This window comes from Halichoerus grypus, chromosome 6 (genome assembly GCF_964656455.1).
Source record: "Halichoerus grypus chromosome 6, mHalGry1.hap1.1, whole genome shotgun sequence".
NCBI classification, from domain to species: Eukaryota; Metazoa; Chordata; class Mammalia; order Carnivora; family Phocidae; genus Halichoerus; species Halichoerus grypus.
In genome coordinates, this window is record NC_135717.1 from 474,219 (window position 1) to 491,873 (window position 17,655).

The 17,655-nt window shown below is 56.7% G+C and overlaps 1 protein-coding gene and 1 non-coding gene across 2 annotated transcripts in view; both read left to right on the forward strand.

Moving 5' to 3' along the window:
• DNAAF5 (dynein axonemal assembly factor 5) overlaps positions 1-17,655 on the forward strand; it is a 49,084-nt gene that overhangs the window by 27,286 nt on the left and 4,143 nt on the right. Inside the window, exons 7-12 of the mRNA XM_036105570.2 lie at positions 3,023-3,166; positions 4,673-4,841; positions 7,110-7,257; positions 9,671-9,821; positions 10,521-10,677; positions 13,025-13,216. Coding sequence (XP_035961463.2) covers positions 3,023-3,166; positions 4,673-4,841; positions 7,110-7,257; positions 9,671-9,821; positions 10,521-10,677; positions 13,025-13,216 — 961 coding nt within the window. The remainder of the gene's footprint in view (positions 1-3,022; positions 3,167-4,672; positions 4,842-7,109; positions 7,258-9,670; positions 9,822-10,520; positions 10,678-13,024; positions 13,217-17,655) is intronic.
• On the forward strand, positions 3,851-4,034 carry LOC118544077 (U2 spliceosomal RNA). The gene has a single exon (XR_004921403.1). It is a non-coding gene; the product is annotated as a U2 spliceosomal RNA (small nuclear RNA).

The following is a 17,655-nucleotide window of genomic DNA, read 5'->3' on the forward strand; positions in this document are numbered from 1 at the left end:
GGTTCTGCGCCAGCTCCTTGTCTGTCCCCCGTGGTGCAGGCTCAAGGCCCCGCAGCTGCTGCTGGGCCATGACTGACCCGGGGCTGGCGGACCAGCTATGTCTTCGGGCACGGCCAGGTGAAGGACTCACCTGGTCCTTCTCTGGCTTCGGGTGGCAAGGTGGTCCCGTTACGGTTGCAAACCCACCGTCAAGGCCGCTCAGAGCACGATGGGTGGGAAGGGGGGCTGAGGTATCAGAGAGGGAGTGTCGATGAACCGTCTGCCTGCTCTTGGTGCTTTTAACAGATTTCACCTTTTCCCAAACCTGTTTTTAATGTCATCATCAAACCCATGTGAATTCTGCATTTTTACTCAGGGTGGCCTGGAAATGATTCTGATCCCTCTACATAGATTTGTGAGCCAGAAGCTTTCTTTTTCCTAAAAGGCTAAATTTGAAATTTTGCAAACATGCTTAAATACAGATCTTACAAGTTTTATAGGCAAGAAAATATAATTTTCATGTCTTAGCATATTTATAGAAAAATTTAATCCCTTAATCCACAAAGTTCAGATTATGCCTTTGGCTCCTCATCTTCCAGTTTTTTTGAGGAGGAATTTCTATAATGATTTGTTTTGTTTTGTTTTATTTTGTTTTTTTTAAGTAGGCTCCGCGCCTAGCACAGAGCCCAACGCAGGGCTTGATCTCATGACCCTGAGGTCACGACCTGAGTGAGCTGAGATCAAGAGTTGGTCACTCAACCGACTGAGCCACCCAGGCGCCCCTGTAGTGATGTTTTAAACAGAGCGTGATCACACCTAGTGTCTCCCCCGATGTGTTCCAGGCTCGGGCTGAGAACCAGCCGCAGTGAAAACCCGAGATGCGCATTCTGCCCCTTTCCTCACAGACTCAGACGTTTAGCAAAGGGGACGAACACTCATGTTTAGGCAAAGGCGCCAGACGCAGCCCTGTTCTCCCCGGGGCAGGAGAGTCTGGTGCAGCCGTGTGACGGGAAGCAGCGCGAGCTTTCTGCAGTCCTTCCCCAGGAGCTGGGAGGACCGGCTGCGGACGTCTTTCAAGAACACACTGAGGCGTAGAAACTCCCCGTCAGCCAGACAGAGGAGCCCCGAGGGCACTGCCGGCCGCTCTGCGGGGCCTCCCGTGCTGCAGGGCGGGGTCGAGGCAGGTGCCTCCCCAGGTGTGTCTGGCCAGTGCTGCACCTGGGACTGAGCTGAGGGAATCGGATCCTTTCCTTTGAAATGTCTGTTTTGTGACAGGTAACTGAGCTGAGGGAATAGTTTGATACCGTACGAATAGCTCATTTATTCTGCTGAACGAGCAGAAACCAGGAGTGCAGGGGCACGGTCGCCATAGAAACGTCAGCCTCTAGCACTTTCTCCCGTAAAGTTTGACAACCTCAGATGACACTGAGTTTTAGGAGCAGAAACCAAGACATCACTTTGGAACCTGTCGCCTCCCCCCTGCCTCTGTGTCCCTCTGGGGTGCAGGTGAAGGGAACATTCTCTGCTTAAGTGGGAAGAACTCCATGAACGCTGAGGCCCGGTTTCCCAGAGACGGTGCCGCACTCCCCGCATGAGGCTCCTCCCTGGCTCCGGGTCCGGCGCACCCCACGACCGCCAGCCCAGACAGCCGGCCCACGCTAATGGTGGCTCACGTCTCAGGAGCCGAACCCCTTCCTAACTGGAAGTGATCCCTCCATGAGCGTTTAGTATAGACCATTCTAGAGATGAGCTGAAATCACGTCCTCAGAAACTGGGTGGCTGCCCGTCCGGGTCTAAAAGAAATCGGGCCATGGGACACGTGAGAATGTGAATTAAACACTGGCCTGGCTTCCCCGGGAGAGCTGGATGCCATCGCTCGAGGCCGCCTCCCAGGCTGCGTGTGAGCGGTCGGGCGTGTGTGGGCCACACTCCTCTGTGATCCAGCGTGAATTCTTTGTTTGAAGTCCCGCAATTCATGTCACTTGTGCATGAGCCACAGAAGTCCAGAACCGCCTGTGCACGGGCCCTTGTTAGTGAGACTGCGTGCGTGTACGACTTCAGTGTCAGCCCACTGCTGCGTGACCGCCGCCCCAGCCTTTCTGTCCTTTGTGAAACCTGCGTGAGGCACACTTGTGGAGGGACATATCTGAGGAGCAAACATGGACCTGGGCAGTAAGGAGTTCTGCCCCACAGTCGATGAGGCTGAAGTCCAGGAGGTGAGCGGCTCGCTGGATGGACCTGGCCGAGGTGCCCCCTGTTGTCGCCGTCCATCAGGAAGCATGTCCTGAACCACAGAACTGTATTTATTTATTTTTTAAACTTACTATTACAGAAAAACTCAGAAACACACAGCAGTAGAGAGAATAGCAGATGAAGCCCCGCATGCCCCCACCCGGCCTCAGTGGCCATGGGCTCTGGGGCTCCTGTTCTGTCCACTTCCTCCACCTTTTCTGTTACCTTGGGGGCAGGCTGGGAGGGCTGAGTGTTTGCAGGTGACTCCAACATGCCCTGTCATTTCCCTTGTGAATTTTACGGGATGTGTGGCTAATGTGTAAGAACTTCTTTAAATGTAACCGAGAGGCTGCTAAGCATTTCTTTCTCGGGCCGTGTTCAGTTTCCCCTGGAAAAGAACACCATGAAAGTTTTCCATGAAAGAAGGTGCTCCTGTGGTCCGTGTGTTTCCATCTGTGGCCTTAGTGTGCTGTGTCCTGTGGGTGTGGGCCCTGGGGCAGGGGGAGGGAGCTGGGAACTGGGGTGCGGCACAGGGGGGCCCTGGGGCAGGGGGGCAGGATGGGGGGAGCAAGGGGGAAGGGAGCAGGGGGGCCCTGGGGTGGGGGTGGGGAAGCTGGACCTGGGGGGTTGGGGAGGCAGGGTAGGGGAAGGGAGCAGGGCAGCCTTGGGGTGGAGGGAGGCAGGACCTGAGCAGAGGGGGGCAGAGGGTCAGGGGGGATGTCGGGGGGCCCTGGGGTGGCAAGGGGGTGTTGGCAGGGGGCATGTGGGTGGGGCCAGAGCTGGCTCACGGAGCTCCCTGCTCTCTTCACAGCGCCTTTACGGGGAGCACCTACTGCTCTGCGTGCGGACGTTGGTTTCTGTGTGCCGGGAAGACTGCAGAGGGTGCAGCTTACAGCTCATGGAGGTCCTGGTGACCGTCATGGCCCTCTCGGGTGCCACGGGCCTCAGCGACAAGGTGAGGCTGCGGGGAACCCCCCGCTTTGCTGTGTGGGTGATGGAGCTCATGCTCAGGAAGGTGCTCATCTCTGAGCAGATGGAACCACCGTCTAGAAATCCTCGTGCTCTGGAGTCCGAAGCCTCGGGCTCACCTGACTCCACTGACTAGCAAGGCGGAGGAGTGTGTGGGACATCTGGGATGAGTGCTCATGAGGTGGCTGTAGGCGTGCCCAGGATTCTGGAAAAGCCCCAGCTGCCTGCTTATCGTTGTGTCGCAGAGGTCACGACAGCTGCCAACAGGTGGACAGGACAGAGCCCGTCCTCACCTCCGGCCTGTGGTTAAACACATATGTGACCGACAGCCCAGAGGGAAGATAACGTCGTGATTTCCTCTCTAATCACAGGCCAACTTTGCAGAATTACTTGTGTTTTTTCCCCTCTTGGTCTGAGCTTTAAAAACTGATGTCCAGGTTCCCTCGGGCTCTGGGACCATCGGGAGGCCAGTGTCTTGCCACCTTTCCAGGAGAGTGTGATTTTCCCTCTGGCTCTCTCTCGCCAGCCGCGGGCAGATCTGGGGGCTGACCCGCATGATGGAGAGGCGCCCGGGCGCGTCACGGGACCCCGTAACCAGGAGGCCCTCTGCCCTCCCTCTCCTTTCTTGGGCCTCCAAACTTTGTTTTCTCTCTCTAAAAACAACCTTTCCATCGCTTCTCGGCCTTTTGGCTAAGATCAAGTGTAGTATCTGTTCTGATATCTGATAGGCTCTTTATCCGAGGACAATATATATTGAATGGATTCTTGGAGCAGGGAGATGGAATAGGAGCTTGCTGCTTCCACTCCACGCATCGACCTGGTATTGCAGTACTTCCAGGAATGGTACACCCCCACCTAATTTAAAAAAAAAAAAAAAACTTTCCAAAGGGCACATATCTTAGCAGGCAACTTGTCAGTACAGAGCCACAGACAGAGCTGCGCACCTGGGACCCGAGCGAAGGAAACCCGCCAGCCGTCAGGCTGCAGGCTGGGAGGTGGCTGCCGGCCTGTCTCCTGTCCCCTTGCCCTCTGTTCCCCCAGAGGGCAGTTGTCTCCACTGGAAGGCCCGGTCGCAGGGTGATCTCAGGCCAGCATTGTGTATGTCTGCTCAGTCCAGTGCCCTGCTGCCAGCTGGTGCCCAGCTCTCCTGCTGCAGAGGGGAATGCAGACCCCAGAAGAGGGTGGTCTCCCGTGAGCCTCCTGTCCCCAGGCGCCCTGGCATTGTGCAGAATGGAGGCACGGTGGCTGAATCTCTCGTAAACGCACGTCTGTCTGTTTTGTTATTTGTTGTCCAGATGGCATTGACGCCACAGTGCACAGTGGCTGTCACCGCAGCAGGCCCTCCAGGGGCTGCTCATGTCACGCTTCCTCACCGGTGGAGTGTTCGCGGTTGGCCTGAGCCGCTCTCACTCTCTGATGATGAGGATGGGTCTCCACTGGGGCTTTTGAGCCTTAAGAGCAGGGTTTCCCAGCCTGTGGCTCGCACTTGCAGGTTCAGGAGACCATGGACGCACTGGCCGCGGTGCAGGATGTGGACGGCAGCCAGGATCTCTACCGAGAGCACGTGGGCCCCCTCATGGAGTGGGTGGCGGCTTCGCACCACGACTGGACCGTCCACTCTGTGGAGCTCCTGCAGTTCAATGTCGTGGTCACCCACGCAGGTGAGTTCCCGCCACGCCCAGACTGGTTCAGGCCACGCCAGGAGGCTCCCAGCTGAACCAGGAGACCACAAGCCAGCTGAACCGAGGGTGACTCAGTCTCTCCCGCCCATGGGAACCAGCCTTTTGAGAACCGAAACCTTAATTTTAAAAACGCCAAGAACGTTATTTTTGAAGACTGTATGTAACGGGGCTCTTCAAAGTCTGCCAGGCATATGGTTTTGATGTTAAGCCTCGAAGGTGTGATTTCTCAAGTCCTCCTCCCGTGTAGCCCGTGTTCTTGAGGTACGCCTCAGCGTTGTTGAATGTAGCGCAGCAAACGGGGATTCTGTGTGGGCCTCCAGGCCCGTCCCTGCCAGGCCGCGGGGACGATGGAAGAACATTTCCTTGGGCAAAGCTCATGCTCACACTCATGCCTGCTCCCTGCCTTGTAGAAATTCCTCTCTCGGACCAGTCGTGGAGAAGGTTTCACTGGACATACTTCATTTTAAAAGTATTCCCGGCACACAGAAACCAACGTCCGCACGCAGAGCATTTTAAAACAACAAAACTTACTCTCAGACCCTGATCAGCAGCTTCCCTCCCCAATTTAGAAAGCAGCCAGAGGCTGCAAACCCACGTGCCGTTGGGGCTGATCAGGAAAAGCTGGGCCATCGGTCACAGCAGGGGGAGCAGATGGCGGGGGGGGGCGGGGGGGCGGCCACTCTGCACTTTACCTTCAATGAACCACGTGTTTTCTCAGAGTGTAAATATAGTGTATTTGCTCCCTTTGTTTGAAAGCATCCTGTGTGTTCTGGAGGGGTTCATTTCCAGGTGCCCCGCGACCCTGGAGGTGTGGGCATGCCCGCACACGCCGGTTGTGGGTGTTGCTCTTCAGCTCTCCAGGTCGATGCAGTCCTTGAGGACTTTCTGCGGGAGCTCAGATTTACCCATCTTTTTATACCGTTAGTGTGGACAAACGCCCTGCAGTTTGGATGGGTTTTTTTCCTCCTTATTTTTACAGAGAGCGTTTAAAAGACTTGACCTGCTAAAAATGATGCGTTTTTGGTGCCCAGCTGGTAAAGAGGAGACCGTGCGTGAGCTGGAAGTGTGTTTACAGGAGGGGCAGGAAGATGTTCACAGAAACTCCTCTGTCCTTTTGCTGGTGCATTTTCTCTGTGTTTTGTGAAAAAGCAGGAGATTGGTAACTACTCCTGAATGACCCCACCCTCCTCCTCCAGTGAGAATCATACGGACCTTGGCCTTCTGTGCGATACTGAAGGAAAATACACCACAGGGACCGTGAGCACTCGGCGCTCGCCTGTGCTGGAGGCGTCCTGCGCCTAGGCCACAACGTCCTGTCGGGTTTTGTTTCTCTTTCTTCCCCGAAACCCACACCTGGCCTCAGGTTAACAAAAGGCCTTGCTTTTCCATCTTTTTTTTTTTTAAGATTTTTTTTATTTGACCCAGAGAGAGAGCACGAGCACAAGCAGGGGGAGAGGCAGAGGGAGAGGGAAAAGCAGACTCCTCACTGAGCAGGGAGCCCGCTTCAGGACTCGGTCCCAGGACCCTGGGATCATGACCTGACCTGGAGGCAGACGCTTCACTGACGGAGCCACCCAGGCACCCCTTGCTTTTCCATCTTGCAGCTTTGACGCCAGGTTTGAGTCGGAGCATCTGAGAAGACCCCAGTTGCTTTGCTTGTTCTCAGGCTCATTGCAGAATGAGCAGGGTGGCCTGGAGTGGCCCTGTTGGTTGTGGAATGCCGGGGGGGCCTGCCTGGGGGGCGGCGCTCCATGACCCGTGTCCATGCGATCAGAGTGCGTGTCTACACCCCGGGGACTGTTTATTCCAATCACGACTCTGTGATTCCAGATACTGAGGGTCCTTCCGCACGTCTGCGGCCCCCGCTAGCCTGGGGAGACCTGCAGCAGTGCCACCCAGCAGCAAGCTTGAGAAGAGCGACGGTTGCCAAGTGTAGGGGCAAATATTAAACACCTTACGTGTTCTGAATAATTTATTTGGGTTGATGTTTAAAATATTGCTTGACTTGAATTTTTTTTTTAAGAATCTGGAAAAAATATAAGGAAATAGGAAGTTTCCATATGGAATGAGTAGCATGATTTTGGGAGTTAAATGTTTTCTTTTACAACGACATCCACAAGGAGGGGAAGGTGGTGGGACAGGCCATGGCCCCGCCTGTGCTGATGGCCCCTCCCCCGAGCCCGCGTGCTGTGGTGGGGCCCGCTGACTGCGAGCAGGAACCGTGGGTAACGCGTGTGTGTTCTCCAGGCCCGGCGCTGGGAGAAGTGCTGCCCCACCTCGTGCCCATCCTCAGGAGCTGCCTCCAGCCGGCCAGAGACCCACAGATGCGCCTAAGGCTCTTCTCCTCCCTGTCGCGGGTGCTGCTGAGCGCAAAGCAGACTGTCGACTCCCAGGGGTAGGTCTGCCCGGCCTCCGGCCTCTGCGGGGTGCTCTCAGGCCGGAGCTGGGTCACCCCTGGGCTCTGGCGCCGGCCACCCTCCCTGGGTAGACCGACGGCTCTGGCAATGAGCGCCCACCCGGACAGACACGAAGTCAAAGTCATTTTCATGTGGCCATTAAAATTCCATCAAAGGAAGAGGTTTTAGGGAACATTAACTATTAATGGTTTATACATTAGGTGTTCTCAGTTTTAAAAGCCTTTCAAACCTAACAAAGAATGGATTGACTCACCATTGGTGGATAAAGCGTTAGAAGAACCTTCTGTCCACGCAAACACGTGAAGGGCCTCCAACGTGACGGCTCTGCAGTGAGGGAGAGGAGACAGGGATGCTGGCGGGAGGGAAGGGGGCGACCTGAATCCGCAGCAGGGCCGAGGCCCGTCCAGAGCAGAGCTGGGTGCCAGGGGAGGGCAGGGTGGGGAGGCGTGTGGGTCCCTGTCCCCTCAGAAGGAGCATGTCTGTCAGGAGCGGCATCCTGCCGTGTCACTAGCGTGCTGGGACGCATGCCGTGAGCTCTTCCAGCCCATCAAATTGCAGGGAATTCCGTGTCCTGCTCATCGGCACGAACTCCGAGCCTGCAGGGGCCATAAAAACAAAGTGCCGCCCTGGGCAGAGCTCTGTGTGGATGAGCCACAAGGGTGTGAGGGCACGGGTCGGCTGGCGCCCCGGAGCCTGTGCTCCCCTGTGTCCTCTCGAGGGGCCTGAGCAACCCCCAGGCAGGGGGAGCCCTGGGGGTTCCTCGCTGACCCTCTACTACCGGAGCGTGTCCACCGGCTGCCTGCAGGTCCCGCTCAGAGGCGGCAGAGGGCAGGTGCTGAGAGGGCTGCCCTGGGCCCTCGGTCTCACAAATATCTGACAGTGATGAGACGGGGCTTCTCAGTGTGAGGAGGTGCTGTTTTGGGGGCCCCCTCCATGGATGGGGCTGCTCCTCCCACAGAGCGCCCCCAAGCATGGGCCCTGGGCGCCATCCCCAGGCACACGGCCTCTGCTCTCCAGGGCGTCTGTGGACATGCAACAGGCCTTCTTGGCCACCACCTCAGCCCCGTCTGCTCCTCGAGGTTGACTGAGGACTGGGGAAGGGGTGGTAGGAGGTCTGTCTGCAGAGCTGCCCGCGAAGGTGGCCGGGGCTGAGGAGTACACACCCGTGGGCTCCTTGGGCGGTGTCCTCATTCCAACAGGGGCCCACCTGCAAACCCTTGTGCAACTTCCCATGCACGGGAGGCACCGTTCCAAAAAGTCAGGTGCTGGGTCTTCCTCCGCGATGTGTCGCTGCTTCCAGCGCGGGTTCTGACCGACCCGGGCTGCACGTGGGGCCTGCCTGGTGCCCCATGGCCGAGTGGCAGTCGGGCCAGCACTCAACGCTGCACTTTTCCAGCCACTTGACCTGGACGCCTCGGAGGTCGGCACTGGGGGTTAGGTCTTTCTAAAGAGACCTCTTGTGAATCACTTTGCAAGAAACAGCAGCTCTTTGCATAAAAGTTAAAGCTCATGGAAAACCTAATCCGTGTGTGTGTGGGTGTGTGCGCGCACATGTGTAAATGGTTCAGACCACAGTCCCTCACTCACCTGCGTCGCTGGTTCTGGGATGCCCCCTGCTGGAAGCCAGCAGGAGGAGCCTCCCGCAGAAGGGAGGGTCAGCGGGGGACGAGGCCCGGGACAGACCAGAGGGACGGCCGCAGGACGCAGGGAGCAGCCAGGGTGCTGCGCAGCTCGGGCCTCGCCCTGGAGGCTTTACCTTTTCAGTATCCAAGACCAGCTGGTATTTGGGATGGGAGCCATCTTTGAAATATGCTTTGGAATAATGTTCAGAAATAAGTTGGTGGATTCTTTGTTGACCCAAACGTGTTTCGATGTAAGGGTGGAGGCGCAGTGGGATTTGTGAGGACGCTCCAGTGTTCCTCTGTGCAGCTTTTAATGGGGTGTTCAGTGTGCGGCCCCATGCCGGCCAGGCCGACTGGGACGTGGGAGTTTACCATTGAGACGACGTGCCCTGACTGCTGGCTTTCAAGCCCCGGTGCAGACCTGCGGTGCCCTCCCCTTGGGTGGAGGGGCGTGTGCCCACGGGGGACGGTTGGGGGTGGTGTGTGTAGGATGGACACACATGCAAGTGACTTTGCTGGCCTGGTCACCTCACACCTCTGCTTTCAGAGGCAGGAGGAGGGACAGGCGAAGCCCCTGCAGCAGAGGGGTGGGGGCACCCTGGAGGCTCAGAACCTGCGCTGGGCCCAGCAGAGGCCAGGAGGAGCCCTAGAAGGCTGTCTGCTCCCCCGCAGGGCTCTCCCTGCCCCGCAGGGCGCCGGCGCCAGGGAAGCCGAGGCCCGCTGGTTCTGGCTCGCTCCTTTTCACCTGTGCTCTGTGTTTCCGCCCCAGGCAGTTTCACCACTATCTCAACACTGTGGCGAAAGACATCTTGGTCCCCAACCTGCAGTGGCACGCGGGGAAGACCGCTGCAGCCGTCCGCACGGCAGCTGTGTCCTGCCTCTGGGCGCTCCTCAGCAGCGACGTCCTGTCGGAGAAGCAGGTGGGGCTCCCAGGGGCAACTGCCGCAGGAGGGGTGCACACGCACGCAGCTGCCAGACCCCGCGTTCCGCAGCCCACGGAGGGGCGGGAGCCTGGGGGCCGCGGGCCAGTGTGCCCCACAGGCAGCAGCTTGTGTTCGGTCATCGGGGGCTTTCCTGGGCTTACATGCTGAGTGTTGCTTTTGCAGAGCACAGAGTGTAACCACAGGACCCTCCCTGAGTTGGGCAGATCTCGGGGTTTCTGTGCTGCTGTCAGGGAAGCGGGACAGCAGTTTGAAGGCCTTGCAGTCACTGTGCTCAGCCCCACGTCTGCACACCCTGGCCAGGGGCTTGCCTGGCTCCACTTCCTGCTACGCTGAACCACCCCGATCCGAGTTACAGCGTCCCCCAAATCTCGTTGGACACAGTAGACACCGTGCTAGTAAGGAGCAGACTATGTAGGATCTGTGTTTCTCTAAGACTGTGTGAACAATGGACTTATCAACTCACCAAGTTAAGCAAAATTGTTCAAGTCCTCTAGATTTTAAAATCAAGGTTCAGGTTTTCTTACGTAAAAATTTCAGGATGGTATTCCAGACTCCTTTCTGTTTGTATGAGAGCCGGGCTCCTTCCATGACGGGCAGGGTGCACACGGCGCATCCCTAGCAGTGTCCTCACCGGGCCCGGGCCCGTCACCAATCCCTCGTGTCCTCTCGTTGCAGATCCGGGAAGTGCAGGAGACGCTGATGCCGGACATTCTCACCACCCTGGAGGAAGACTCTCAGATGACTCGATTAATTTCGTGCCAGATCATTAACAGATTTCTAAAAACCTCCAGTGGTGTGGCTGATCCAGATAAGTTCATCAAGATTTACCCTGGTAGGACGTTTTTCTTTGTTTCTTTTATAGGGAAACTAGAAACTGCTCCTTTGACTCCTGGTCAGGTTGGTGCTGAGTCCCAGCGCGGCCGTGACGGATGAACCGTCTGTAGGTAGATAGCATAGCACAGGAAACGGGGCGGCCTGGGCCCGGGAATTGGGGGTGCAGCCCCGCCGCATGGCAGGGGTCCCGTGGTGCGAGGGCGGGCACCCAGCCGTGCCTGAAATCCCGCGTCTCCACCCTTCTGGAGCCCAAGCACCAGGCGAGTGTCAGATGTCAGATGCAGGAGCAGAGTAGCAGATGCAGAGTCCCTAAAACCCCAGGAAAACCCAGCAGGAAGAGGGATGGCAGGTACCCCCATCGCCAGAGGGGAGATACGAATTCTAGAACCCACCTCCAAGTTCAAACAGAAATGCAAACGGGAACCAAGATGCGACCGAGAAAGAGCCCAGGAGACCTTCTCGAATGCCGCGCAGAGACTCCAGGGAGGGGCCCTGTGGAGACGCAGGAGTGGGGTTGGCGCTGGCTGGGGCTGCAGTGTCTGGACACACCCGTGGCTCTCGATTCCTACGCCCGACCACGGCCACGCAGCTGAGCCTCGGCACCTGTCCCTTCCCCGGGCCGGAGCAGGTAGTGATTCTAAAAGGCGGTCATAAGAATTCCTGAAAATGAGATTCAAAGCGGGCCCACTGGGTGCACGAGACCAAACATGGGAGAGGGCAGACTCCGTGAGAGGAAGATGCGCATCTGTGGGGAGAGGCTTGGGCTGTGCACACAGAGCTCCGGAACAAGGGACTGATGGACGGACAGCCAACATCAGAAGAGGTGGTGGCCCGGAATGTTCCGGAATTGCAGACCATGCATCTTGATGAAACCCGGAGTCAAAGTCCCCTTTCCCACGCATTCTTACAAGTTAGGTTTTGCTTTTGTGTTTATTTCTGTCGCGACAACTGATGACCTCTGTACTCCTGTCTATGAGCAAATCCAACCGGCGTTTGGTTTGTGGACTGTCTGGACTTGGGATTTTGCTCACTTTTTAAAACAAAAGCCAGTGGAAAGATGACTCATTTTGGGGCATTTGGGGTTAAGTCCAGAAGGATTTCCTCGGGGGCTCCGTTATTTTGCGGCACCCAGCTCATGCTCTTGGAAGCGGTGTGTTTGCAGAAGTATGGCCGCGTGGCCGAGGAGGGCAGATGTACCCTAAGACCTCCCACGACTTGGATGCATGCACCCAGCACAGGCCCCACGTGAGCCACCTGTCTTCCCGAGCCAGCCGTTGCCCTTGACGGCTGACCCCCAACGATCCCAGAAGTGAACTTCCAGGCCGTCTCTTCTACTTAAAACAAGAGGGTTAGGAGTCAGCATCACAGGAAGACGCACCACCCCAACGTTGGCCCGTGCCGGCAGGAGTGAGGACAAGGGAGGGGTCCCTGCCAGAGACGCAGGTGATGGTGTGCTCGCTGGCCGTCCCAGGACTGCGTGAGGTGGTGCTGGCCGCGCCCCCTCGGTTTCTACAAGGTTTGCTTCCATGAGGCCCAGAACCCTTAGGAAAGAGCACCTCCCGTGAGTTAATGCCCATCAGGAAGCCAAGGGCCACGTGCTGAGAGCAGAACAGCGCAAGCCCGAGGCCCTGTGTGCCTGCGTCCAGGGGACAGGCCTCCCGCCAGGTGGGGCCGCTGCCCTGCTCCCCACCGATGTCTACCTCCTGCCGCGCTCACTGAGTCTCCAGAGACACCCAGCCACAGGGCCAGAGGTTTCTTGTAGTTTGGGTGAGAAAAATGTACGTTTGATAAAAACCTCACCCGTTAACAGTGAGAGTTTCTACCCAGAGGAGAGATGATTACTGTTTTCAGCAGCCAGGTGGTCTGGCCCCAGAGCTCAGCAGAAACAAAACCGATGCAGGTGCTGGCTGTCACCTCGCCAGGCCCTGAACTCTGTCCCTAGAGCCCGCAGTGTTGGGGGGGAGGGCCCTCTGCACGTCAAGGGGCCGGGGCAGCCAGGTGTCCGCGATGCCCGTGGTGACAGACTCTGAGCATCTCGGAGCTACAGAGGGCCCGGGGCTGCCTCGCAGGTGAGGAGACAGGTACAGAGCAGCTTGGGCCTGCCTACACGCACGGCAGGCACAGGGCCAGGCACTCTGCTGCCCACCCTGGCCAGTGTCCACCCTCTGGCCAGTGCAGTCGAGGGGTCCCAGGACCCCGGGAGCTGCCCCCAGCCCCTTGCATGTGAGCACCAGTCTCCGCACAGGAGGTGGGTTTCCCGGGGCCCAAGGGTGAGTATCCACCGCTGTGGGGTCAGGTCCCTGCTCCGGTCTCTGTCTCACTGTCCTGTCTGGCCCTGTCTCCAGAGCTCCTGAAGCGTCTGGATGACGTTTCCCACGAAGTGAGGCTAGCAGCCAGCTCCGCCTTGGTCGCGTGGCTGGCGTGTATCCAGAACGACGACGGGAAGTCCTACTACCAAAGCAACGTTCAGTTCCTGTACAGAGAGCTCCTCGTGTACCTCGATGACCCGGAGGGCGTGGTCCAGGACGCGGTGTTAGGTAGGTATGGCGTGACGTGCGCTTGGCTCTGAGACCTGTCTCGAGTGCGTGGAACTCGTCTCTTCGAGCACGGGGCAGCAGGTCCGTGGCCTTGGGATCCCTTTGGACCATCAGGGCCGCCCCAAGGGCTGGGTGCCCGAGTGTGCTTGTGGGGTACAGCCCGTGATATTTGCCGTGATAGAAGGTAAAGTTGAGGGCGCCTGGTGGCTCAGTCGCTTAAGTGTCTGCCTCAACTCAGGTCATGTCTCAGGGTCCTGGGATCGAGTCCCACATCGGGCTCCCTGCTCAGCGGGGAGCCTGCTTCTCCCTCTGCCCCTCACCCCACTCAGTGCTCTCACTCGCTCACGCACTCTCTTTCTGAAACAAATAAATAAAATCTTTAAAAAAATAATTAAAGTTGAGAAAAATCTTAGACATGTATTAATTTGTTTAGAGTACCCATTGTATATTAACATAAATGACATGTGGTTTTGAAAGATATATTTTCCAAAACAAAATAACGAGCAAGAAGAATAGCGTTGTTTTACTTCTTTGCGAATCTCATTGAAAGACAGCTAGGTGTGCACAGCTTGTGTTCTGGAGGCCGTGGTGTGTGTCGTTGGGTGAAGTACGTGAAGGAAATCTGGCCTCAAGCAGGTACGCAGCTGGAAGAGAGAGGCGCCGTTTCGGGTAGTTGTGGGCATGCTTGCTACTGCCCCACACTGGACAGGCGGTCGTCCCCCGGAAGCTACCTGGAGGGCGGACCCCGGCGATGTTCACGCCCGATGGTCTGTCCTGCATGTCGGCCGGGTCCAGAAGTCACGCTGGTCAGCGTGGAGCTCAGAACAGTCTTGGGAAGAAAAGCTTCAGGAAGCTGTCTAGCTCACGGTGGCAGAAGCAAGTTCCTATACTTGCAGTTCCTGCCGGAAAGTCACAAACGCTGTCACTGGACTGATTTCTGAGCAGAGGTTCTGCTGGGTGCCCGAGTGTGCCTGTGCTGTTTGTCCCGTTCTTTGTCGGTTGGTCGTTCTTTGCGGGAAAAGTGTCGTCCTGGGGACCAAGGCACACCCCTGCCATGACCCCGTCACCGCCCAGGACGCTCGGAAGGCGGGCCCAGCTGCCCCGGGGAGCGCGGCTTCAGTGTCATCCCTGCAGCAGCCACGGAAAGCGTAATGCGAAGACGTAGAAGTAAAACGCCAATCAACAGATCTTAGAGTGCAAGTGTAAAAAATACACATATAACCCAAAAGAAGTCAAGGAACGAGGACAGGAAGGACACAGAAACAGGGACCAACAGGAAACACACTGACCAAACCCAGCCCCAGCTGCAGTCTCGTGGAATGTTAACAAGCCGAACGTTCCAGTTAAAAGGCCGGCGTTGTCAAGTCAATAAAAAAATCACAACTTAACTCTAAATTAATGAATTAAATTAGAAGTTGGGTGCCGGAGGACTGACCTAATAAAGGGAATTTTTGCTGCTTTGTTGAGGACGTTCTCGAGGGAACTGGCGGGGCGGCGGGAGGCTCGCGGACCCCACGGCCGCCCCGCCCTCGCTTCGTGCAGCGCTGGGAGCAGATGCCGTGCCTGGTGGTGTCGTGGACACAGTTTTGACTCCCAAACCCGAGGGCCCGCAGGACCCCTCAGGGACCCTCGCGCACGCAGAGCCGCCACCTCGGGCCGTCGCAGGCGGGAGTGGGTGACCGTGCGGCCCGTTCGGACAGCTGGGCATTCTTCTCCGGGCACCAGCAGCTGGAGGACACACGGGTGTCCTGGCTCGGCTCCGCAGCCGTCCCCAGTGCGTGTGTGGGGTCTGGCCTACTCGGCCAAGTTCTCACAGACCCCACACCTTGCTCTCCTCTCCTTCCTCTCCAGCCGGAGAAGTGATGAGTTTGTCCATCTCCGAATCTCCGTAGCCTGCGGCGTGGTTCCCACCAGGGGGCAGTGTGTGCACCGCCCATCCTCCGCCTTCCAGACGCGCTAGGACTCAGGTGACGCGGTCGTGGCGGCAGGCCGACCGCACTGCTCCTCTCTTGCAGCCTCTGCCCCTGCACTGCTGCCCTTCGGGTGCTCACGGCAACTCCAGCCTCGCGCACATCCTGCCCCCTTGCTGTCCCGTCTCAGTAGCCAGCCAGCCGTGTTTAGAGTCCTGCATGGACACGCCCCAAATGCCCCAGTCTCTCCTCACCAGCGGACCAGGGGGGTGTCTCCCAGATGACTGGCTCTCCTCTTCTGTGCTCCCCTCAACCCCTCACGCCTCCTGGGCCTCCTGCCTGATGACCTTGCTCTGTCCCACTGACAAGGTGAAGCTCCTGCGTGCCCTCTCACCCCCCAAAGCCACGCCCGTCATGGTGCCCGTGAGCCTTGCTGCCAAAGGCAGCCTGCTGCTCGAGTCTCTCCCGCACCTGCGTGCACTCCACGGGACCGCTGGTCACCGCCTCCGTCCTGTGGCCTCCAGGACGCCCTGGCTCCTGGTTTCCTCCCGTCCATCTGGCTGCTGCTTCTCTCTGCACTCGCTGTCTTGGTGACCTCTTCTCCTCTCTGACTTCAGATGCCACCCACGTGCTGGCGACTCCCAGACTGAAGTCCAGGGCAGATGTCTGCCCCCAAACTCTAGACACACACGTGCCCAGACCTCAGAGGGCACAAGAGTCCGCCGGGCATGGAGGCCGTAGCATGCAGACCAAGCCGGGATGGCGCCCCCATTCGCCGACCCTGCTCCCCCTGTTCCCCCTGCTCTGTCTCAGTGGCTACCAACGGCCATGCCGTCCTCCTTGTGTCTGAGGGCAGGAACCTCCTGAGTCTGCTTGCCTGCGTCTGCCAGAGTCGCCCTGCAAGATGGCGTGGATGACACCAGTCCTTGGCCCACGGTGCGCGCCAGCTCCTTTCCCACCCAGAGTTCAGCCGCCGCCAGCCCAGTTACCGCAATGATCACCAGTAACAACACTGTGGTTTCCTTCTTCATTCTGATTCTTCTCTGCTGCCCCCAGACTAAAATGTGAAAGGATCCACAGGATGGATTTTTTTGCCTGGCACGTAGTAGGCTTGCAATGGGTGTTTGTTGACTGAATCAGCATCAGTAAATGTGATAAGAAAATTGATCGTCTTTCTAAGCCAGTTTACCTGCTAACACAAAAACTGTTTCTAAAGCCAAAATGCCACACGGTCATCACCCTCCGGGATTTTGAAAGATTTTCATGATCCACTAACAACTCCAAGAACATTCTTTTTTTAAGTTCTTTTTGTCCACACTGTGACTATTGTGTACTATTGTGTCCTGCATCAGATGAATTTAAAATGCTGTAATAACTTTTAGGGTGGTTTTCGTGCCACAGCTGAACTGAAGGGAAGGTACAGAAGTTTCCCACATACGCGCTCCCCCCACACATGCAGCACCCTCCCCACACGTGGTGCGTTTGTCAGCACTGACGACCCACGGACACGTCAGCACCACCCAGAGTCCATGGTTCACAGGAGGGCCACTGTGGGTGGTGTGCCTGTGTGTGTGCACGAAGGAGTGACATGGATCCTCCGTGACAGAGTCGCACAGAGTGGTCTGATAGTGCCTGATAGTCTCGAACCCCACCCCACCCCGACAGCCTCTGGTCTTTCACCGTCACCACAGTTGGGCCTTTTCCAGAATGTCATAGAGTTCAAATCCTGCAGCATGAAGCCTTTTCAGATTGGGGTTTTTTTTCACTTACTAATACACATTAAAGGTGCTTACATGTCTTTTCACAGCTTGCTAGCTCATTTCTTCTTAGCACTGGTTAGTAATCCATTGACTAGATGGACCACAGATCATCCATCCACTGTTAAAGGACATGAAACGTTGGCAACTATGGAAAAAGCTGCTATATGTATATGGATGCAAGTTTTTGTGTGGACCTAAGTTTTCAGCTCCTTTGGGTAAATACCAAGTAGCACGGTTGCTAAATCATGTGGTGAGACTGTATTTAGTTTTGTAAGAAGCTGCCGAACCGTCTTCCGGAGTGGCCGCCCCATCTTGCACTGCCACCAGCAGCCCGCTGCTCCGCGTCCTCTCCAGCATCTGCTGGAGACGGTGTTGTGGATTTGGCCGTTCTAACAGGTGTGTGGCTGTGTCTCCTTGTCGTTTTGATCTACACTTCCCTGAGGACACTCGAGGTGGAGCGTCTTCTCAGATGTGTTTGCCCTCTGTATCTCTTCCTTGGTGAGGTGCCGTTAAGGTTTTTGGCACGTTTCTTACTTGCATTGTTTTCATATTGTTTAGCTTTTGGAGCTTTTTGTATATTTTGGATAACAGTCCTTTATCAGATGTGTCTTGTTAATATTTTCTCCCAGTGTGTGGCTTGTCTTCTCAGTCTCTTGATACAGCTTTTTGCAGAGTAGAAATTTTTAATTTTAATGACATCCAGCTTATCGGTTATTTCTTTTGTGGATCGTACCTTTGGTGTTGTGTCTAAAGTCATCACCAGAGTCTC